The sequence below is a fragment of the Grammomys surdaster genome, unplaced genomic scaffold (assembly GCF_004785775.1).
Source record: "Grammomys surdaster isolate TR1022 unplaced genomic scaffold, NIH_TR_1.0 66, whole genome shotgun sequence".
Taxonomy (NCBI): Eukaryota; Metazoa; Chordata; class Mammalia; order Rodentia; family Muridae; genus Grammomys; species Grammomys surdaster.
Window position 1 is genome coordinate 12,727,452 of NW_021604568.1, and position 24,731 is coordinate 12,752,182.

The 24,731-nt window shown below is 45.2% G+C and overlaps 1 protein-coding gene across 2 annotated transcripts in view; it reads left to right on the plus strand.

Annotated features, from left to right (window-relative positions):
• The window catches only part of Mxi1 (MAX interactor 1, dimerization protein), a 59,743-nt gene that overhangs the window by 9,496 nt on the left and 25,516 nt on the right, over window positions 1-24,731 (plus strand). Inside the window, exons 1-3 of one of the 2 annotated variants that reach the window (XM_028773676.1) lie at window positions 9,505-9,812; window positions 11,486-11,618; window positions 24,462-24,491. In XM_028773676.1, the coding sequence (XP_028629509.1) occupies window positions 9,740-9,812; window positions 11,486-11,618; window positions 24,462-24,491 (236 nt within the window). In that variant the 5' untranslated portion in view covers window positions 9,505-9,739. Of the gene's footprint in view, window positions 1-9,504; window positions 9,813-11,485; window positions 11,619-24,461; window positions 24,492-24,731 lie in introns of those variants that run through there. The other variant, XM_028773667.1, reaches the window with a different exon arrangement.

The window sequence follows — 24,731 nt, forward strand, 5'->3', positions numbered from 1 at the left end:
AGAGAGAGAGAGAGAGAGAGAGAGAGAGAGAGAGAAAGAAAGAAAGAAAGAAAGAAAGAAAGAAAGAAAGAAAGAAAGAAAGAAAGAAAGAAAGAAAACAGTTTCATGTAGCCCAGGCTAGCCATGAAAGATGGCTGAAGGTGACATTGGACTTGTGATTCACCTTGTACTGGAATTATAGGCATGTACCCCATATTCGGTTATGGGGTACTGGGGAATCAAACATAGGTGTCAAGCATGGTGGGCAAATGCCCACCAGGGAAGCCACATCTCTACTCAGGAATTCAGTTGTCTCAACGTGAATCCCAACCAACAGTGGGGTGCACGATCTGACTTGAGATTTGTGTCTTTGGCTCTATGGACATTATAGACAGAATAAAAACTCATCCTGAGATTCCAAAAAGTGTTCCAGCCAGACACAGTGCTGTACACCTTTAATTCCAGCACTCAGGAAGCAGAGACAGGTTGATTTCTGAATTCTAGGCTAACCTGGTCTACAGAGTGAGTTCCAGGACAACCAGGCCTACACAGAGAAACCCTTTTGTGTGGGCGTTGAGGGTGGGGAGTTCTTCCTATGTGCCCTTCCCTTCACTAACCCCCAACCAAACATGTAAAATGCTTTGTGTTTTTTTGTTTGCCCTCCTAACTTCAACAGATCTGGTGGGCCTTCTGCACTTGAGGGTCCTTTTTGCCAGTCACACTACCCATCCACTGTTCAGACAGCATGCCCATGGCCACCCCCAGCTCCAATGTCTCCTAAGGAACTGAAGCACAGAGAATTACAAAGATAAGCACGGTGTTCTGAGGGAGGACCAGATTAGGAGAATTCAAGCCTGAATCAGAAAGGAGAGATTTGGCCTACCTAGTAGCCGACATGTTTTACTTTGTATATTTATTGTTGCTACAAGGACACAGAAGGAAGATGGTTTGGAGTTCTAATAGGCAGTCCATTGTATTAAAGCAGAGGGCAGGCCCAGGCCTGTAACTTTTAACCACAGCGGCACAGGGAGCTGGTGTCCTCTTTGTTTTTATCTCTGAGAAGCCAGAGCTACACAGTGGCCCCCAGTTACCTCCTCCGGCAACCAAGGATCCCTGCCGCGTCTCTTAGTCTCTACTCTGGGTACCTTGCACCCAACTTTCCCTCATCCATTTTATTTTATTTTTACCAGTCATGGAATTTAGAATGCAACAAGAAATACCTAGAATGGCCAGAAGCCAAATTCTGCTTGGTGCCCTTTGAGTGAAGCCGTCAGTTCTCCAGTCTAGGTGCATGTTCTGGTTCGAGTATTAGCCAAATAGAAACCAATACACATTTCTAGTCTGTCTCCTGGGAGTCTGATACCCAGTTTTCCTCCTAAGAGACAAGTGCAGGCTCCCTCCTGTTCTCCAGAGGAATGATGCTAATGTCCCCCTTTTACTCAGCATTTACTATGTACTGCACAATGCTGAGCGCCCTGCATTAAGTCCCCACAAACATCCCATAGGTAGGTGCTGTAATTACCTTCATTTTTATAGCTGCCCAGAGCCTCAAGGCTGGCTCACTTTCCCAAGGCCACATGCTACCAGCAGTAGGGTTGGAACTTAGACCCACTGTTCTTCCTTAGGGGGCTGGGAGAGAACTCTCAGGTAGCTCCAAGTTAACTAGAGGCAAGAAAGAGTGTCTGGAGTATTTGAGTTACAGGCTGAGGGATCCAGAAAGATATCTCCCTAGAGGGGGTTCCTTTTCTCCCCATTCATCCTGAGGTGGAGAGACGTGGCCAGAAGTTTCCAGGGTTTTCCCAGCATTGACACAAAAGCCATTCCCTGGAGGCTGATGGACTAGGGTAGTTTTGCTTGCTTGCTTGAGCCACCTTGCCAGCACCCTCTGAGAAACTCACCCGACCAGTAGGGCACCTGTGGCACCACAGGCTGGCTGTCGGGCCGTGCATCCACACCCTGTCAGGCTCCAAGACTTTCTGGGACGCCCCAGCTTGTAGGGCAACTGGGCTGGCCGGTGCTTGGCGCCAAGGGCTTCCGCTGAGAAGGCAAAGGACAAAGGCAGTGTGGATTTCTGACATGGCCTTGAGGTCCCTCCCAGTTGTTGCATGATGGTGTGACCCAGATGGTTCCTGTTAGACAGCACAGGGCTAACCTCCTCCTGTCCCGAGGAGAGCTCTAGAAACAAGAGTGATGTGGAATGCACCTGGGTTGGTGTCACTCCCTTGTTTAAAGTCTTAGTTTCCTGCCTCATTGAGGACAAACCCCAAACTCCCTGCCATACCTTTCATCCTTTTTTTTTTTTTCAGAGTATAATGATGCTCTGGGATGGGTACCCTTGCCTTCCCCTGTGCCTTAGCTGCCCGTGCTCCATCCCGTCTGCTAAGTCAGAATCTGCATTTACCACGTTCCTTTATCACTTACGCTTTAGTATGCCCACCGTGATTTACAGCTTTTTACTTGTTTATCGTTGGTTTGTGTGTCAGAAGATGAGCACCCTGGGGGCAGGGAGCAAGCTTTCTCGTCAGCCCACGGTGCTTGGCAAGAGGTCTAGGGCATATTTGCTGAAGAATGAATTTTCTGAGCTAGCTTTTGACAAGAACACTATTGAACCACATTGTGGTGGTTCACAGCTAGAATCCCAGCACTGGGGAGGCTGAGGCAGGAGGATTTTGGATTTAAGGATAGGGTGGGATACATAGCAACTTTTAGGATAGCCTTGGCTACATAATAAGATCTTGCCTTGAGAAAAAGCCCCCAAATATATCAAAAGCTAAGAGCTATTGGTCAGATGGTGGTGGAGAATAGTCTAGAATATTGCAGGATTTAGAGCATCCTTGATTTCTGCCCACTAAAGGATGGGAATCCCATTCTAACACATCCCAAAGCTGCCGAGAGGAGTAGGTGAGACAATTGACCTAACCAATTTTTCCTGGCCAAATATGCTGTATGATGGGGGTAAAGGCGGGGGCGGGGGATGGGGTGGGATGGGGTGGTGTCCAAAGATCTGGCTTTAAATCTAGTTGCTGCTCTATGACCCTGAGCAAACTTTTTACTCTTTCTGGGCCTCATCTGTCAAACAAAAATCTCAGAGACTGAGGGTTAAAGAGCTGACCATAGAAACAGTACAGTGCATGCAAGCACTGAATGAAAATGGCCCCCTAGGCTTCTAGGGAGTGGCACAACTTCAAAGGATTAGGAGGTGTGGCCTTGTTGGAGTAGGTGTGGCCTTATTGGAAGGATTGTGTCACTGGGGTGTGGCCCTCGAGGCTTCAAATGTTAAAGCCAGGCCTGGCGTCACTCTGTCTTCCTGCTGCCTGCAGGTCCTGATGTAGAACTCTAGGTGTCCAGCACCGTGTTGTCCTGTGTGCCACCACGCTGCCTGCAGGATGATAAGGACCAAACTTTTGAACTGTAAGCCAGCCCCAATCAAATGTTTTCCTTTACAATAAGAGTTGCCAAAATCATGGTGTCTCTTCCCAGCAATAGGACACTGACTAAGACACAGTTACATGGTAGCAGGTTAGTAGGTAAATAGATTCGTTTTGTTCTAGGCTCTCTGGTGACTCCTAACGTCTAGAATCAAGGTTGGAACGGAAAGTGAGGGTGAGGTGATCATGTATATCTTCTTCAGACCAGTAAGAGCCCATATTTTTATTGTAACTGTGCACCTGAAGCAGAAGGGACTAGGCATGTGACTTAGTGCCCAGGGCCTGCTGGGCCTACTTTGAACCTTCCCCAGTCTGTGCCACCAGGAAAGTGGTGATATCAACAGAGGGCAGGGTGCAAGGCCACTCCAGGCCAGTTCCTCAAAGGGGACAGGCGGATGAGGAGACCTGGGGCCATGACAGGACTGTAAGGCCCAGTCCTGTCAGTGGGGTTGGCCTAGTTTTTTGGTTTTTGTTTTTTTTTTTTTTTTTTAACTTCAGTTTAGTTTGTTTTTGTTTAAGACAGGGTCTTACTACATAGCCCGTCTGGCCTGGAACTGCTATGTAGACCAGGCTGGCTTCAAATTCACAGAGATCTGCCTGCCTCTGCCTTCTGGAATTAATTCTGGAAATAAAGCTGTGTCCCAAGACACCCAACTCCTTCTCTTTTTTTAAAGAAAGAATTGTATTTATTATTTTTGATGGCTTTAAAATCAAGTCGATTCTAATTGGGGTGAGGGATACTCAGTAGGGAACAGCCTGCTGTTGACAGCACTGGCATGAAAGTCTGCGCAGCTGTAACTTGGGCACTGCATGAGTGACTACAGGTAGTGACAGGAGGATTACTGTCTTTGTTGGCCATTCAGCTTGGCTGAAAACCAACAAGCTCCAGGTTCAGTGTTAGACCTTGTCTCCGGACAATGCAACAAAAAGTGATAAGGCAGGATACCCAAGGTCCTCCTCTGACCTCCGAAGGGGCGTGCACTCAGACGCCTGTGCGTGTGCGTGTGCACGCGCACGCACACACACACACACACACATAAATAAGAAGTTATTTTTTTAAAAAAATAGTTCTTTGTACTACCAAAACCTGATAAACGCAACAACCAAATAGCTAAGTAAAAGCAAAAAGAAAGAAAATTAGCCAGGATGGTGGTGCGTGCCTGCTACCCCACAGAGCATTCAAGGTCATCCTTGGCTGCATAGTGAGTTTGAGGCCAGTCTGGGCTACATTAGACTCTATCTTAAAACAAAACAAAAATTATAATTTATTTATTTATTTTTGTGGTGTCGGGGATTGAATCCGGGATCTTGGGGAAGGCAAGGCAAGCTTTTATCACCAAGCCACACCCCAGCCCTTTCTAGTTCATTCCTGATCTCGAATATAGGTGAGACTTTCTAGACAAAATATAAATGTATAGGTTTGAGCAAGGCTTCGGAAAAATAACATCTCACGGTTAAGCAGCTCTTATGCGCAGGCATGGTTGACATCATGAAATCTACCAGCATAAATGATTACAAAAACAAACTACAGGGGAGGATTCTGGGATACCAGCGTCAAAGACCTCAGGAGGCATTCCAAGGAAGGCAGCTGTTTGGTGCAGCGGAGACCTGGGGGGTAGGAGCTATTTCATTAGAGAGGGACCCTGAGGTTGGATCTGAGGCTTGTGGTCATCCCTGCCAGAGAAGCAGCTGGGAGAGTAACCTTTCTTTGGGGAAAAATGAACCCCGAACAGAAAAAGCAGATTTGGGATGCCTTGGGACCCTTTAAGAATGTAACATAATCAGGACATTTAAAGCATTGAGATTGGGGCCCCACAGGTCTAAAAGACCAGAAAACTTAGCTGCACTTTAGAATGTGTGTGTGTGTCCATCCATTTTCCTTTCTTTTAAACATGAGTCATTCAGAAAAGAAAATTCTAGAGATGAGAAGGTAGCGTACAGACAGCTCTAGGGTTAGATTTCAATCCTTTCCCCGCCGATGTGTCTGCCGTTGTGTGTGGCCTTTGGTTTGTGGACCTACTTCTCTGAGCCTGGATATTCTGCACAGAAAAAGATGGACACTGAGACTGAGAAGTCAGCTTAAGTATAGAAACGTCCACGACACAAACTATGAAACATTTTGGGGGAACATTCACTGGACACCACTCTAGCAAAACCCCTTTGAGTTCCTTACAACCCCACCTGCCCCATGATGCACCCCCCTCCAGGTCTGGGTTTGAGGTGTGTTCTCCAGGATGAGCTAGCCACTTAGCAGCGCACATTAACTGAATCCTGCAATGCAGACTTCTTGGATCCAAGTATATCCAAAACATAACAAAGCAAAAAAAAAAAAAAAAAAAAAGAAGAAGGAAAGGGACATTTGAGAGTTTACTTCACCATTATAATCACTGAAATAGTCAGCCGTTATACGGGCCATTTAATAAAATGTAAAAAAGCCCTCGGAGGCAAGGGAAAGGAGGGATGCGGGGGGGGGGGAGTGGGGGGGGCAGACGGGAGTGGGGACAGCAACTGGAATGTAAATAAAAGTGAATATATATATATATATAAACAAAAAAATCCCTTTTCTAAGGCAAGAGATGGGTCAGGATGGAAGTCAAGTGCAGCTGCTTGAGCCTTTGCCAGTGATCTGATCTCACTAGAAAAACTGGAGTTAAAAACAAACTTCCAGATTCAGCGATCTGGGATTACCCACCGCCTCCTCGGTCGCTACCCCCTCCCTGCCCTCTCCCTGTCTCCCAAGCCTGGGCACCTGGGTCGCTTGGTGCGTTTCCATGTGGTTGGGAAGTCAGCTGGCAGCCCTGGCGACTGGAGCCCTGGGAGACGGCAGCCACCTCTCGGGTTTAGCATTACGTCATCCTTTTAGACCCAAATTTATCTCGGCTGCACACAACCCCGCAGCTCCCGAGCTGCCGCTGACTTGAGAGCTTACGCACAAAGTTAGACAAGGCTGACTCACTGGGCAGAGCCAAGGTTTTCCGTGGCTTCTCACGTTTTTGGGCCCTGAAGGAAGAGGAGGGGAAGAGGCTGCTGTCTTCATGTGGGAGCGTGGTAAGGGTGGAAACTGTTAATACAGTTGATTCTAGGACCTCGGAACTCATGCTCCCTTGTCCAAACCTTGGTTATCTGGAAGCCTTAAAAGATTATTGCTCAAAGATGTGGCTACACCGTAAGCACTTTGGAGACTCGGATCTCGAACCACCCTGGTGACGATGGACTTGTAACTGAACTCGACCTTGCCTCCTTTCTCCGTGTCACCTGTCTGCATGCAGAACGATATGCTAATCAGCCTCCGAGTGTGCGTTTGCAATAACATCCCTTGGAAATTTCCATCTGCTAAACTGAACTAGCGATTGAAGGGGCAGGAAGGACCCTAGGAGGAGAGAGCTTGGCCTGCCTCTTCAGAGACAGACTGTCCCCCTCCTCCTGGGGGGGGGAGGGTTGCGAATAGAAGGAAAGGAAGAGAGGGTCAGAGACAGAGATAGAGACAGAGACTGACTTTCTTTACTGAGAGAGTGGAACCAGAGACTGGGAACATCCCTGCTCTTGAATCTATAGAAACTCTTGCTTTCCTGTTTTCCCAAGCACGTTTGTAGTGCAAATTGGCTTCATCTGAACTAAAGCAAAGCCATGGCTGCCTCTGGGCTCCCCCTGGCTAACACAGAGCTTGGGGTGTGTGTGTGTGTGTGTCCAGCCTGTTTAATTGGAATGGAAAAGGCTGGAGATTTCTGTACATGTATCAGCCCACTGTCACCAGGCCAGTGCCTTTCCTCATGTGCAGGTGGCCTCTTGGTGACTCTTGTGGGGTCAGCTGTGACACCTATCCAGCCTTTTTTCTCTGACCTTCCATTTGGCTCTATAAGGTGATCAACAAAGCCAAAGGCATTTTCAATTCATGGGTGTCTTCAGGTTTTACATCATCTCTCGATTGCATGCCACACAGGTTTTACCTGTCAGTAGGTACTCTCAGGTGCTATGAAGGTGACTTACATTCCCAGAGCCCTTGGAATCTGGAGTTGAATACTCTGTTCTGCCAGTGGTAAAAGTGAACTTTTAGACTCATAATCTGTCTTTTCTTCCTTCATCCTGACTAAGACACGGTCTTACAGTCCAGCCCTGGTTGACCTGGAACTCACTAATTCAATGTGTAGACCAGGCTAGTCTTGAACTCACAGAGATCTGTCTGCCTGTCTCCTGAGAGTGCTGGAATTAAAGGCTTGCACCAATACACCTGGCTTTATAGGTTTTATTTTCAACTATAATAGGAATTCTGAGTGAATGATGCTAGTTTTTTGCTTTTGTTTTCTGGGACAGGGTCTTTCTATGTAATCCTGGCTGTCTTGGAACTCGCCATAGAGACCAAAAATCCTAGAAAACTGCCTGTATGTGCCTCCTGAGTGCTGAGATTAAGGGTGTGAGCCACCACACCTGGCAGAGTGAATGATAAAAAAGGGGAAAAAGTGAGAGACAGAATTTCTTCTTACCTCTATTCAGTAATGTCCTTGGCTGGGATGAGGGTGGTTGTTACCAGTACACAATGGGAAAAGCCATATGGCCCAGCCAACAGCTGAAAAAGCACAATTCCTTCTTCAAAGTCTAGAAAAGTCCCCACCCCCCTGTGGCCCATGATCGCTTACTTCTCCTTTTGGGCCTCCCTGAATTTGACGAACATCCATTTCTTAAAGGTTGTACCAGGCTGGCAGAATTTTGCAGCCTGTGACCTCACTGGAGATATTGCAGTAGCCAATAACATGACCACAGGAAGGAGACATTGTCTCCTCACCAAGATTTCTGTCGTTTAGGATGTCCCCCAGCAGGTCAACATAGTCAGAGTGAGACAGGTTATGGCTGGTTTCCATAGCCCCTAGCTTCTTCTAGGAAGTGGGCAGTGCCTCCAGCCATCTTGTGTTTCCTTCCATCAGAAAGTTCTCAGCCAGTGGTGCTTTTGTGTCCTAGGGGACGTGTGGCAATATCTGGAGGTATTCTGGTTGTCGTGCCCCAGGGTGGTGGTGTGCTACTGGCACCTAGTGGGTAGAGGACAGGGATGCTGCCGAGCGTCCAGTAATGCACAGACCAGAACCCAGCTCCAAGAAGAACCATCAGGGCCAAAGTAGAGGGACGTGGAAAGAGGCTGCTGGTCAGGAGCAGCAAGTGGCTGCTTTTTAGTGTGCTCCCCGCTAGTTACTGTCCCTGCTGTCAGGTCCACTTCAAGAGAGGAGAGCATGGGCGTAGCGACCATCACCACTAGAACACACTGAGTGACGGGATTATTTCATTTAGACTTCATAGTGAAGCTTACTAAATATGTGTTTCCTGGGAACAAGGAAGGTCCATGCCTGTTTCTCTCAGTACCATATACATAAAGTCTGGTCCAGTGCCTGGCATGTGTCTGACCTCAACATCACGCATACATGGAAGAAATAAATCCATCTTATATAGGAGGTAAAAGAAGTTTAGGGTCCACATAGCCAGAGCTCCGATTTGAACTGGGGTCAGTATGAACCCAATACCAAATCTTTATGTCCTTTCCTTATATCATCAGAACAGGTTTTCTGTCTAAAAACACTAATGAGACACCAGGGAAGAATACAGTTCAAAAAGAAAAAGGGGTTAGGAAAACCCTTATGTCACTGTCGAAACTGAGGGAAAGAAGGACCGAATAGATGTTCTTTCTGGTTCTCATAAAATGATCTCATGTTTCTGAACAGCGACTTTTGTTTCTCAGTGTATCTGTGGCCCTGTCCTTGTAGATACATTACTTTCCATCTTTTAGAGGGTGAGAGAACCGAGGCACTGAAGTTCCCCCAGGAAAACAATAGATAGAGGACTCTAGGCCCGGAGCACCATATAAGAAATGAGTCTCCTTGGGAATAGACCCAAGTCTTTTCCTCAGAAGCAAAGTCATGTAAAATTTTAGTCTTTCCATTCTTGGAACCAGGAAAAGAAAGCCAAGGAAAGACTACATCTCCCAGAGGCCATCGCGGAGTCCTCCATGCGCAGGCGCACTGAGGCGGCCCGTGTCCCTAGACACCCGACGTACACTGGCTGGGTGGGAGGAGGAGGGACTACATTTCCCAGGGGGCAGCGGAAGGGGCGGGCAGGGGCGGGTCTTGCCACTGCTCCGGTCCCGCCCCTGTGCTCGCGCGGAGAAGTAAACAAACCGCGCGCGGGCTGCAGGCGGCGCGGCGGGCGCGGCGGGCACGGCTAGGGCGGCGGAGAGCGCGCCGAGCCGGGGCCGAGCTGGCCCGCCCGCCCGCCGCACATGTCCGGGGTCGTCGTGGGACTGTAGCCGTCTGTGGCGCCTCCTGTCGGCCGGGGGCGGGAGCTCGGAGCCCATGGAGCGGGTGCGGATGATCAATGTGCAGCGCCTGCTGGAGGCCGCGGAGTTTTTGGAGCGCAGGGAGCGAGGTAACGGCTGGACGCCGTCGCTTCGACCGCCGCCTCGGGCTCCGCGCGGGGAGTGCGGCGCGGCTGGCGAGGGGAGGTGCGCGCGTGTGTGGAAGTGCGTGCACCGGTGAGGGTGAGGCGCGCCCCCGCGCACGGCAAGAGGAGCACGCGCGTGTGGGAAGAAATGTGCGTGCGTGTGGGGTGCACGCGCGTGGAAGTCCGCGCGCGGTTGGAGAGGTGGGTGCGCCGGGAGGGGGTGGTTTGCTCAGGAGTGCAGGTGAGTTCCGGAGTGGAGGCGTGCAAGAAGCTGGCGAGCGAGCGTGTGTGCTTGCGTGCGTGAGGTGTGAGCGGGAGCTTGGGCACAGGAGAGGGGCTCTAGGGGAGGACCCGTGGCTCTGGGCTGCCAGGAAAGGACTCTCCGGTCGCGCAGGGGTAGCTGCTGAGCGGACCCGGGGAGAGGGCGGAGGGCGCTGGACCGTGAGCTCCTGCAACTTGAGACTGCACTGGAGACTGAAGGGGGTGGGAGCTGGGGAGGTGTGGGTGCAGGAGGCGGGGCCTGTGAGAGCCGGGGGAGGAGTGGGGTGGGAGTAATGCCTGCTGAGGAGCTGCGGGAGGGGTGCCCTGCTATTGTGAGCATCCGAAGTGCAGTAAGATGGGATCGCCTTGGAGGTGGAGTTGGGTGGAGGAATAGGGGGTCTGAGGAAGGTGTTGGAATGTGAAGATCCCAACTGCTACTGTCAGGAGAGAGGAGGTCCTTCCCAAGACGTTGTGATCGGAAGAGCTGGGGCACGCAAAAATGTGGAGGCTACAGAGGCACCGAAGAGGTGACTGTAGTTAAACCAAGGGTTTTCTGTTTGTTTTGTTTGCTTGCTTTTGGTTTTCCGGACAAGGTTTCTCTGTGTAGCCTTGACTGTCCTGAAACTTTATCTGTAGACTAGCCTGGATTCGAACTCAGAGATCACCTGCCTCTGCCTCTGGAGCGCAGGGATCAAAGACATGCACCACCACCGCCTGACTAGGGGGAAGTCCTTTTTTTGTTTGTTTTTTAAGGCAAGTGAAATCTTTTGGAGTGAATGGGTGGGTAACTGGTGTTAGAACTTAGGATTTTAAAAAAGTATTCTTTGTGCTGGAGAGATGGCTCAGCCATTAAGAGTCCTTGCTGGTTTGGAGACCTAGGGTTAGTTCCCAGCATCCTTCTGTTCTTTACAGCCTGTAGCTCCAGTTCCAAGAGGTCTGTCCCTTATGGCATCCCAGAAAACATGCGTACTTATGGCCCGCATACATACTTCTGAACACTTATGTACATGTAAAAACCTTAAAGAATTGGAGGAAAGGGTTTTGGAGAGGAGGGAGAAATTGGTTTAGAAGAGATTTCAATATATTCTCTTGGCAGTGTCCCAGGTCTGTGTATGTCACCAGATTAGTGTCCAGACATTGAATGGATTTTTCCCTTAGGGGTAGGGTCTTGCCACATAACCCAGTCTGGCCTTGGACTCATGATCTTGTTTCAGCCTCCTGGATGCTAGGATTAAAGGAATGTACCAACCTTGGCAACCAGACAGTAGGGACATTTTACCTTTTCTACTTAAAAAAAAAAAAAAAAAAGTGTCACTACAAGCACTTTGGATCTGTGGGCCCTTGCATTTGAGTGTCTATATTCTTCTTAAACCTTTTTCTTTTCCTACTGTTTTTAGAGTGTGAACATGGCTACGCCTCATCGTTCCCCTCCATGCCGAGCCCCCGGCTACAGCATTCGAAGCCCCCACGGAGGTTGAGCCGGGCACAGAAACACAGCAGCGGGAGCAGCAACACCAGCACTGCCAACAGGTAGCAAGATGGCGGACGGGGCGTTAGGGGGCAGGAGTGGAAGGGGCTCAGACTCCAGGGTTAATCCTACGCATCTGTTTTCTCTCTAGTACCAACTCGAGAGCACACCACCCCTGGCTTTGTATGCAAAAAAGGGATATAATCCCACTGAGGCAATTGAACTAGTTCTTGCTGGTTGTTACAATGTTCCCATCTCTAGAGGTCTGGGAGACTAGACTTGGTCACCTGGGCCCATGCTTGTCGCCACATGCTGAGAGTAATCTTAGAGTAGCTTTCATTTTTCTTTCCAAGTTTATGATAGTCCAAGAAGAATTTTTTAAAAATTAGAAATAGCCCCGGCAAGATATAAAAGAGAAGGGCTTTGTTAAGTAAAAATATCTAGATATGTTAATGGGCCTGGTCCGTTTGTTAAGGGGGAGGGGAAGGACCGTGCTGTGTAAGATTTGAGTCTTAATTGAGTGGTTGGTACGGAGGTTTTAGGGGCAAAAATAAAGAAGACTCCTGTCCTTCCGGGATGGATTTCTTTTCCAGAACATGCTTGTTCAGAGGAGCTGAGACGTAACTGACTTCCGCTTTTGGTAGAGTCTGGCTGCCTCTTCAGTATTGTGATTCTAGAAAGCCAATAAATCCCAAGGGTTTGTGTCAATGAGCAGTTCTTAAGAAACCTTTCTTAAGAGAAGGATATTTTTCCATTGATAAGAGGAAGTTAAACGAGACCATCCTTTGTCTTTCTGGGAACACTGTCTAGAGAATAAAAAGAATGACTCATTTGGCTGTGATTGGACAAGCAAGCTGTGGGGAGCTCCAGCCGGGTGGCTTGGGTTTAGGAGGTGAGGACAGAGTTCCGTCCAAACTCTCCCTGCAGAAAACCTTAGGCTCCTGTAGATAACAATTGCAAGTCACGTGTTCAAATCTTTCCACGCTTCATTTTGACGTCCCCAAAACAAACTGAATTCATTTTCCTGCCTTTATTCGTACCTTTAGAGCCGCATGTTCTAAAAGAGTGTATTGGGAGCGTCCTTACTGTTTCAGAGGGTGAGTCTATGGCCACCACGATGTGGAGTATGGCACTGGAGCCATAGCTGAGAGCTTGTACCTAACCCACAAGCACAAGGCAGAGAAAGATCTTCAAGCCCCCCCTCAGACATACCTCCTCCAACAAGGCCACAGCTCCCAATCCTTCCCAACCCTTCTACCAGCTGGAACCAAGCATTTGAATATATATGCGCACTTGGGGACCATTCTCATCCAAACCACAACATGGGTAACGACAGGTATTGCCCATCAGTGCACACATGACATTGTTACTAACAGCTTATGGTTAGCAGATATTGTAGCTCATCAGCAAGAAACTTTCCATCCCTTATCTTCTTTCTTCTTTTCTTTTTTCTTTTCTGGCTTGTTTTATTTTGTTGTTGTTTTTCCAGACAGGGTGTCTGTTATTTATACTGGTTACATAAATATATGGTGTGTAGAAATTGCAGTTTGTTTATCACCTCAAATGAGAGAACAGAATGTGTGTGTGATACCATTTCCTCAGTTATCTGTGTAAAAGTCATTGTTCTTTTCTGTATCTTAAACATGAAACCTTTTCTTCTTTCTCACTTTTTAAAAAAGATTTATTTATATATTTTATGTGTATCAGTATACTATAGCTGTCTTCAGACACAGCAGGATAGGGTATCAGATCCCATTACAGATGGCTGTGAGCCACCATGTGGTTGCTGGGAATTGAACTCAGGACCTCTGGAAGAGAAGTCAATGCTCTTAACTGCTGGGCCATCTCTCCAGCTCCTCTCCTTTCCCTCTTTTCTTAAGTTTTCACTCAAGATTGAACCAGTCATTCTGCATGTGCTAGCTAAGTACCCAGCTCTCAGCTTACCTCCACCCAACACTGATGTCTCAGCCAATTGGTTACCAATGCTGTGAGAGCACATGTCATGAAGTGATAGTTATTTTTTGATATTGTAGCACCTTAAAGATACAGTAGCTAACTTTCACTCTGATGTTCTCAGGTATACCATGATATTCCTGATACAGATGTTTTTCTGTAAACTTATGTTCTGAGTTGTTTGACTCATAACATATATTCCCTATTCTTTCCGCCCCCCACCCCAGTCTCAAAATCATATTTTTACAGAAGTAACAAAGGAAAGAAAAATGAAGGATGCAATGTGGTGTCATAAATACGTACCTTGGAAATGCTGGTAATTTTGTCTGACAGTTGGGAGGTGGGGCCTATGATACAATTATTTTTTAAATATGTGCTTAGTTGTACTGTCATCTTGGTCTCAGCTTTTTGGCACACTTCTGAAAACCGAACTTGCTAAGACGTTACTGCTGTTAGAGAAACTTGGTGCAGTAAACGTCTGTCTCCTCGGGAGCCAGGAAACTCAGAAGCTCAGCAACGCTGTTTGTTCTCAACTGAAAAAAAAACCTTGAGGGCTGGAGAGATGGCTCAGTGGTTAAGAGCACTGCCTGTTCTTCTAGAGGTCCTGAGTTCAATTCCCAGCACCCACAGGACAGCTTACAACTGTCTAAAACTCCAGTTCCAAAGAATCCAACACTACCACACAGGCATACATGCAGGCAAAACACCAAAGCACATAAAAAAAAAGTCAAGATCTGTCATCTTTAAAACTACTAAATGAGCCACTGATTAGTGCCACATTAATTTATTCCTAAGTATTTCTCAAATATGTCTTCTTATCTCTTGGCTTTATTAGAATTCTCCTAGGCTCAGCCTTCCTCTGAACTGAACAAACGTGGTAACTTCCTCCCTATGTACTTGTAGCCCACGATCCTCATGAATTACAAGGGCTGGCTTTCTTTCAACGCCTTTAACATATCATCTTTCCTTCTACTCCAAGGCCTGTATATGCCCAGTTGCCCATTGGCAATCATCTTCCTCCCTCCTTGCCAAATTATCTCTGTCTTCTAGCACTCTCCCCTCGGTGCTTACGTCCTCGGGAAAGCCATTCTTATTCTCTGATAGTTCCTCAAGTCTCTGTGAGACATGGTTACATGTTGTGTAAGCTGGCATCAGACTTGCTTTGAGGCCAGGCTGTCCTTGAATTCCTGACCCAACTACCATCTACCAAGTGTTGGAAATACAGGCCTGGGCCAGTGCGCTCGAGAGTAGATCAGATCTTTATATTCCATGGAATATATGTTGATTATGGTATAATGTTCATTATACTTGTAGGAATAATGTCATCCAATTGTTTCTAATATTTGTGGCACATTTGTTAGGCTAAAAATTTCATAAGGACAAGGTTCAAGTGTCTTCTGCTTCTTTCTTCTCCCTTCTTTGCAAAGCAGGGTCGCACATAGTCCAAAGTGGCTCAGCACTGTGACATTCCTGCCTGAACCTCCCACACACTGCTGAGGTTATAGGTGTACACTGTTTGCCTGGCTTGTGCTTTAACATTATCTCTGCTGTCAATAGCATTCTGCACATAGTAGGTGTTACTCAAAGAATGGAGGGTTGTCAAACTTGATGTTGGCAGCCTTATAAGGAAACAGTATTTTCTGTGTCATGTACCGTATCAGTCTGGAGGAAAAACCATGGCTGAAAGTGCACCTCCCTTCTTTGGCAAATTCTCGTATGACTTTTTGTTGTCAGGACGTTAGGAACAATACATTTAGAAAGGTAAACAGTATGTAGCATATGAAGATGACTCTTCACATTTGAAGCAGCGTGTTCTAAACAAGCGTATTATAGTAGACTACAGAGTGTTACATTAATTTCAAAGAACACTCACTGTCATCCCATACCACAGGAAAATGCTATCAAAAGAACTGCCAGGCAGGAGAGATAGATGGCTCAGTGGTTAAGAGCACTGACTGCTCTTCCAGAGGTCCTGAGTTCAGTTCCCAGCAACCACATGGTGGCTCACAACCATCTGGAATGGAATCCAGTGCCCTCTTCTGGTGTGTCTGAAGACAGCAACGGTGTATACATACATAAATAAATCTAAAGAATAAAAATTAAAAAAAAACTGTATAAAAAAAATAAAAAACTGTCAGTTTGACAAAAACATTGGTGTGAACCTGTGACACATGGGCTGTTACATTGTTAGGCTGAGCTGGGAAGAAGTCACTGATCAGGTCCCTCTTGGACTTGAGTTGTTGTCATGTGGATATTCAGGAGTGCCAAAACACCAGTAGAATTCCAGCTCCAACTGTGAACATAAAAGAAATTAAACAACAACAACAGATTTTCTTGTGCTTATAGGGTTTGGTTTAACAGTCTTTAAACACAGAGGTTTTTCTTTTCTTTTTTCTTTTCTTTTTATCTTAATACAGAAGGAATGAGTGTGTTTTGTCTCTTTAGCTTTATCTCCCTTCTGACTGGAAGTTTGTAGTTTCTGAGAGAGTAGGAGGATGGTTTATTTTTCCCCTGTGGAGATAGGGTCTCAATAAGTAGCCCTGGCAAACCTGAAACTCTATAACGCACAGTGGCCTCCAAACCTTAGAGATGGCCTGCCTTTGGCTCCTGAGTGCTGGGATTAAAGGTGTGTGACATTACACCCAGCATGTTTTAAAAAAAATTGTTTTTGATGTATATTTTTAAAATGCAGATGTTTTGCCTGTATTTACATCTGTGTGATACATGTCTGCAGTGTCCACGGAGGCTAGATGAGGGTGTCGGATCCCCTGGAGCAGGAGCTACCACGGAGTCCAGCACTTAATTTTAAGGAACAGTTATAGAGGATTTTTCTCAGTGATAGTAACTTGTGTATTTTATTTTTAAGAATGTTCCTGATGTTTGGGAAATTGCATGGAGACTTGCTCTTGTGAAATTCCCAGTTTTTAGATTTTAAAAATAGTTTCCGGGTCTTTGTGCTGTAGAAACTCATCAACTTTTAGGGCAGAAATACAGATTATTCACAGGTAAATTCCTGGTGATGACAACACTCTTCTTCAGTACTTTCAGTAACAAACAGATCCTTTGAAATGTGTTTTGTGTGTCTCAGAGTAAACAAGCTAGAGTTTCCATTCAGTGCTTCATTGAAGCCCAAATTTGCTCTTAACTTTTGAAGACTTAAAAGATTATTTCTAAAAAAAAAAAAAAAAAAAAAAAAAAAAAAGATTATTTCTTTTAGGTAAGTAGACAACAACCCTTCCTATTTAAAAAGATAACTTTTTTTTTTTTTGTGGCTCAAATGGTAAACATATGACATAGAAGACTGCGTGTTAACAGGGTAATTCAAGGTCTCATCTGCTACAGCTCTCTGCTTTACATCTCTTGCGGCCAAGAGCCACTGTAAGTGATTTGCTTAAGACTTAGTTGTGGGCTGGAGAGATGGCTCAGCGGTTAAGAGCACTGACTGCTCTTCCAGAGGTCCTGAGTTCAGTTCCCAGCAACCATATGGTGGCTCACAACCATCTATAATGGGATCTGATGCCCTCTTCTGGTGTGTCTGATGATAGCACCAGTGTACTCACATACATTAGATAGATAGATAGATTTTAAAAAAAAGACTTAATTGTACCACAGGTAGCGATTACCTTTAATAATAGGGGAACAATGCCTGTCTTAGACATTGTATGCTGCTCAGTAAAAAGCCAGTACCAGGTTTAGGCTACTTCTTTTTGAGTTGTTAGTCAGTGAGGTCCACAGATTCCCCCAACATTACAGGCTATTGCCTTTGCTCTTGGTTACCCTCTAAAACTTGATGGTTAGACCCTCTTGCTGAAGATACCATACACTTGTGACATAAGACATGGAGAAATCAAGCCGACATTGACCTAGACGCATCACCTCTACTGGCTAGCTTTCATAGAGCTACAAGGTTAACCAAATGCTACCAGGAGAGAAAAGTTAGCAACAGTCTCAGTGAGCTGAAAACCTTGTGAGCGCCAAAATGACTGGCCTGATACAATACGTGCACGTGTATAGTAGTGGCGCATAGGTTATGGAAGTAACCAACCACTTACTCATTAACACTTAGCCCTTGCATTTACAGCCCACTCCACAAAATAGAGCCCATGCCTGGTTAACTGTGGCTGGGTAAGTCCTAGCCTCGGGAGAGAACTTAGTACTGTCATTCTGCTAACTGGACACCATATTAAACAGCCTTCTTTCAACCCTCATCAAAGAGGCTTCTTGTTACAGTAGGTGGTGATGAACACAGAGACCCACAACTGGTTTGTATTCAGAGGACAAAGAGACCGGAGTACTCAGCTCTAAATGGGACATCTGTATCATATCCCTTACCCTGAGGTTCAGTAACCGTCTCAGAAAGGATGGGCCGAAAACCGTGTAAAAGCCAGAGGGAGTAGACATCTGCAGATGACATGTGAAACTTGTGTTGGCCGCGACTGTGCGCACAAGACCTGTGCAAGATCAGGCCAGCCAGAGTCTCAAGAGAGATCTGATCGAGAAAGAGATCAGAAGTCCACTCCTCTGATGGGGGAAGGAATCCATTTTCCTCTGGGATTCTGGCTCTGAGAGGCCATTCATGTTCCAGTAGATGGTCCCATAGGTATGCGCAAACAGGTAGCAGTAAAGGGATTTGGTGGACATTAAATTTAAAAAAGAGAAAAGGCACATGGGGCTTCCCCAGTCAGGAAGTAAGGAGTGACCACATGGATGTGTACTAATGCTTAGGCCTCCATTCTCCTGCGCTACGTAATCACCTTTCTAGGGGATGGTGTCTTTCCTCACTCAGGGTGGCTCTCCTGCCTCAGTTAGCACAATTAATAAAAGCCTTTTTAGGTATGCTCACAGGCCAACCTAATCTAGACAGTGCCTCATCGAGACTCCTGCCTTCCCAACTGCAGGTATCACATTAACTGAACTGACTTCTTCCTCCCTTTAAGTGAAGTTGACGTTCAGAACCAACTTCCGCAGGGAGACTACATTCCTGAAGATAAAAATAGTCAAATCTTGTGTTTTCTATAAAGTCATTGTCGACTGGGGATATTAACATTATTTAAAGCTCCAATCGAATTAATTATCATAGTGATCCTGGGATTCTTTGCAAAACTAAGATTTACCTATGTAAAATAGAAATATTTTATAATCTGTGGTACTTATCTAACATAGGGTATGTGGCTAGTTTCCTTTTTAAAAGACTTGTATATTATTATTGTTTTTTAATAGAGGGTCTCACTGTGTAGCTCTGACTGACCTGGAACTTTCTTTGAAGGCCAGGCTGGTCTAGAACTCATAGAGATATGCTTGCCTCTGCTTCCCAAGTTCTGGGATTAAAGGCACGCATCACCACTGAGTAACATGTTCTTATATGTATGAGCATTTTCCCTGTGTGCGTATGTGTGTGTGTGTTTATAGTACAAATATGCTTAATGCCCTTAGATGACAGAGAGGTATCTGATCCCCCTGGATAGCTCACAGAGGGTTGTGAGCTTTCATGTGGGTGCTAAGAACTGAACCCAGTTGTCTGCAAGAGCTGCAAGTGCTTGTGACCACTGAACCATCTCTCCAGAGCGTGAAGTTAGTTTCTTTTGCTTCCTTCCTTCCTTTTTCTTTTTCTCCGAGACAGGGTCTGTGAGTGGTCTGGTAATGAGTCCTGCCTTATTTCTTTCTATGCGTAGGTCAGTGTGATATGAACTCGGTGATGGAAGAACTTTGTATACTCAGTAAACACTGAATATTGCTGTGTACATTGCGAGCTCACAGGCATCAGATTTTGGGTGAGATGTTGACACTGTATTGAGAAGACTGCTGGAGAAACCCGGACTTAGTTGATTACTTTATGTGAAAGACATTTAGAAATGTTTAAAAATCTTCATTCTAAATTTCATTTTATTTTTAGCATGTGTACTCATTTGGAGATAGTTCTCCCCTCCCCCCCCTTTTTTTAAACATTTGAGATCTGAGGCAGAGACAGGAAGATTCTAGGGGCCTGCTGGCAAGCCAGTCTGGCCAAAATCCAGTCAGTGATAGACCTGTTTCAAAGAATGGAAGTTGAGAAATGATTGAGGAAGGTACCCTCTGCCAACTTCTGGCCTTCATGTGCACATGTGCACACATAGGCACACGGACCCAGACAGACAGACAGACAGACAGACAGACCACTCACAGTCTGAGACTCGTGTCACCAAAAATAGCTAGGTGTGTTACTTACCTCATTTCTGTGACAAAACACCCAAGAAAAAGCCAACTTGAGGGAGGAAGAATGTATTTGGGTTCACAGTTTGAGGTACGGTTCATCACGGTGGGGAAATGTGGAAGCAGACGTGGTAGCAGAGTCTGAGCAATGAGTCATGTGTCTGCAGGTACGAAGCAGGGAGAGATGAGTAGGGATGCTCGGCTTGCCCTCTGTGCTGGTGAAGACCTCACCCTGTGTATTGGGACCACATACACTTAGGATGGGCTGCCCTGACTCGATGTCTTCTTGGTAATCCCTCATAGACATGCCTGGGGGTTTACCTCCAAGGTGGTTCCAGATTCTCTCATTTGACAATTTATAGAAACCACCACACTGATCTTTCAACAAAACATTTACCTACTAAATACCAGTGTGTGCCTTACATTGGTGGCCATTTTCATAAGCGTAAGGCCTAGGTGTAAGTGTAAGTCTAAGAAGACAGAGGCACAGACCTTGAAGATGAAGATCTCTTCCCTGGTCCTGGCCTGTTATCAAAGTCACTGAAGAGCTGGAAGCAGTCAGCGTGTCCACCAGCCAATCAGTGGGTTAAGACAGGGCTACACATAGTGTGACTGTAATTACTGTTGTGGTTGTGGGTTTTGATATTAATGGAGAGACATGAGACCTTTCCCACCCAAAAGTTTTCAGAATTCAAAATTTATCATCTTTAATGTCTTTTACTGCCTTTTCCTTAAAATATTAGATATATATCTGGTGGATACATAGATTAAAAAATACTCTTTAAAAAAGTAAAACCTAGGGGCAGTACATTAAAAAAACAATAAAGAGTAATAATATAATAAGTACACTTTGAAGTTTTGCTCCAATGATTTCCATAGTTTTCCTTGTCAGCCCTTTTTGAGACTTCAGAGACACCCCCTTCCCTCTACCATAATATATATTGTAATAATTTTATATATTATATTTCATATATATATTATAGATTACACTTTAAGTTTCGAGTTAGAAGACACTTCTCTGGCTTCATAGATGATGTTTACTTCATGGTTTGAGAGCATCGTTCATGAGGTCCTTGAAGGTTTAGGAAGCAAAGGAAGATAGAAGTAGCTGAAGAGTGGCATATTAGTTAACCAGGATATATCTTCCCCAGTCTGGTCCAGAGGCCTCTGGTTTCCTTTCTTGGCAGTGATACTTCTGAGTCGAATGTGACCATTTTATGCAGGTTGGATTCTCCTGTCCATCCTTTAAGTGCTCCCTAAACATACATGCTAGAGTTACACTGTAGTCAGAAAACACAGGGGTCGACTTGAGAAAATGGTGCCCATTCAAATATGGGATACATAGAATGTCTCTCATAAAGAGTTGTTACTGGTAAAGATTACCCATGATTCAGTGCTAATTCTGTCCTTGGAAGTTGATTAAGCAGAGCAGAGGGCTGTGAAGGGGAAGACTTTTCCTCATTGGTGTTTGCTCACAGAGCTGCATTCTGTTAGGAGAGATCAGTTAACCAAGTGGCTTCATTGAGAACCTTGTGGAAAACTTGTAGTTAATGTTTTGTGACACATTGGAAGGGCTTGGCTGGACACACAGGTGGTCGAAGAAGGCGCGTTGGGGAGTGTGTTGCTGTGCGGTGGGGTCATCTATTCACTTATTAGCATCGTTTGAACCACTGTGTCTGTGCATATTCAGTCATCTCTCTCTGTCTCATACTGCTGAACCTTGTACCGTCTGCACGGTTGGCTAAATGACCAAGTGGCCTTTCACTCACACTTGTCTTTCAGTTTCTCTTTTCCTTGGTATGATTATTTGTCTATTTCCAGGTGAATTTCACAGACTACTGACAGCCCATCAAATTGTCCTTTATAGTTTATTTAACAGTGTTTAGAGTAGTATACTTTTAGTCTTCTAAAAAATGAAATTACTGGAGCTGGAGAGATGGTTCAATGGTTCAGAGTGTTGGCTGTTCTTCCAGAACTCCAGGGTTCGAGTTTCAGCAGTCAGGTGGAAGCAGGTGGCGGCTCACAACTCTCTGTAATTTCAGTTCCCGGGGATCCAATGCCCGTTTCTATTCTCTAAGGGCACTAGGCACATGGTATCCAGACATACATGCAGGCAAAACACCCATATACATAAAATTAAAAACAAAAACCTAGATAGGGTAGTACAGCCTGTAATTCTAGCATTTGGGAGGCTGAGGTAGCTGCTCACGAGTTTCAGGCCAGGCTGGGCTACGTAGTGAGACCACGTCTCAAAACAACAAGGACCCAATAGTTCCTAACTACTATGTGCTGGGTGCTTTTGCATTCCCCCCGCCCCCAAGTTCTCACTACAACCTAGCAAGGCGTGATGATATTTCAGTTTTACGAATTAGGAAACTGTGAACCAGGTTTAAATAATCTGTCCCAAAGCTACACAGCTAGTGTGAGTGACAGAGTTAGTACTAAGCACAGGCTTTTGCTATCTGACACTGTCGTCTGGGTGACATCTGCGTCACCAGCCCTTGGTGTTGCCTGGGACATCACAGTTCTGCTTGCTTACTTACCTATTCCTTCCAGTTGAAATAACCGTTAGACCTTACTGAAAGCAAGCACGCCTGTTATTTAAACCCCAAAGCAAAGCTACGTCTCCCCAGATGTTCTCAGTAGCCCCATTCGGAGTAAACCCCTCGATCTCTGCACCCCCGAGACAGTTTGATTTTTCTGTAGGAACTTATTTTACCTTTCTCTGTGATGACTCCTGTAGTGTGTGGATTTGCCAGCCAGACACTCTTTCATTCCTTGTAGTCTCAGCGTTGAACACTAAGAGCGTTCAGCATTTGCTGACTTCATAGACGATGTAAAAGCTAAACAAAATAGGAGTGCACACGGGAGGAGCAAGGAGCGTGGAAATCATCGGTGTATTCGCGACCGGTTTGTCTCTCGTTATCCGGGAGCCGTGTTAAATCCGTGGTGCTGTAACTAGATGTGTACCGTGCGTTCCTGCGTCAGTGAAAAGGTTCAGAGTCTTAGCTTTCTTTCTTTTCTTTTTTTTTTAATAAGACAAATAATGAGTGTGTTCAGGAGAGGCAGAAGGGACCTGCTGTTTTAATTTTGCTCACAGTGGTGGGTCCGATTATGCTCTCTTGGGCCTAGCTTTTTATAGTAGGTTCGGTATAATGTTGGAATTCCACTGTTGGCTATCGTTGAACGTATTATCCTCTGCGTTTATGGAGATCAGTGGGATTGCCAGATAGTCAGGAATAAGTTTACAGTAAACTGGCGTCGACTTTTCTATCAACATGTCATTGCTGTTGATCATGTACTGTGGGATTTTATACAGGGACCGGCTCTTACATGTGATTTACCTGCTGTCAGTTTTAATTTTAGAGAAAGGCAAGTAAACCCAAACTTGCTTACCAGGAGGGCACAGGAAATCTACCATTAATTTTGAAGGAATTTTTAAAAAGTTAAATTTCTAAAATGGTCCCTTTTGGGGGCTGCTGAGATGGCCTTTGCTGTGTAAGCCTGGTGACGCGAATTCAGTCCCTGGAAAGGTGGATGGAGAAACTTCCTCTACAGAGTAGCTCTCTTACCTCCACGTGCACCATGGCATGTGTGCTCACACACAGACACACGTGTAAATATTAATAGTGAATAAATAATTAAGTCTGCCATTGTCCTTTTTAACTTTTCTGCTTGAGCATTTCCCGCAAACAAAAACAATGCAAACTTTTAATAAACAGAGTGGTAGAAGTTTCATTGTAATTTATTTTACTTTAAGCTCCGAGTTGCTAAGCTACAGGTTCTGTGTTTTAATAGTTTCTTCTGCCTGAGTTGTACATACATCTGTGGCTCATTTGGCAGAAGTCTTGAGATATCCTAAGACTCTTATTCCTTTTTTTGAGGGAGAAGTGCTCTTATTAAGATAACTCTTTAAAATGAGAACTCTTTAAAATGAGTTCCTGTGGAACTTTATGAAATTGCCAATAAATCAAAAGACAGAAAGATAGACAAATAGACGGACACTCAGCCCTCAGGCTGTTATACTCAAGACAGTAGGTAAATTCCCACAAATTGTGGAGCTTATAAAAATACTTGTTAAGGTTTGTGAATCTTGCATTAAATATCTATAGGTTGGGGGTTAAAATTACAGCAATCAGTAATATAATATTCTGAAAGCATTTGGCATTGACAAAGATATGTAAAATGATATATGGGGGGGTTGTAGCTCCGCTGGGGAGTGCTTGCCTAGCATGCATGAGATTGTGGGTTCAGTCCCAGCCGCACATAAAATCGGGTGTAGTGGCACATGTCTGTAATCCCAGCACTTGGAAGGTAGCGGCAGGAGAACCAGAAGTTTAAGGTCATTCTCAGCTACACAGCGCGTTTGAGGGTTCCTGGACTCTATAAACACATGGGTATGCGTGTGCTGTAAAATGATCAAAGTTTTAGTTCTAGTGACAGAAACTTAAATTGTCCTTTATCATATTCATGTTTTTAAATTCTGGATTATTACAATAGCAGCACATCTACTTAAGGGAACTAGTGTAACAATTCTGGTACTTGCCAAATAGCTCATTGTATTTTGCTGCTCAGTATAAATTTGTTAGCCATTGTAACAGTAATTTGCAGCAAGAGTAACTTTACTCAGATGGATGAGGTCGTAGAAGTCTGTATGTTGTATTGGTAAAGTCACTTGTGATACACTACTGATAAAGCTGATATACCTTTCTGTAACCTTATTAACAAGCGTGGCTAATGCTTTTTTCTCCTTCTTCTTTTAGATCTACACACAATGAGTTGGAAAAGAACCGGTGAGTCCCTAATGAAGTGCAGCTTTAGTTTGTTTGAAAGTGAACTTACCATGCTGTGTGAGAAATTAAAGTGATTGGTACTGAATGTTTAGTTGTTACTTTATTTTTAAGATACATAGCTTATCATGATTGTGATACATTATATTTTCTGGGAAAAAGATTTAAGAAGTAAACATGTTACTGAGCTCATTTGAATCTGAGTTTATGGGATGACGTCTTTTCTGCCTTTAAGAACGGATT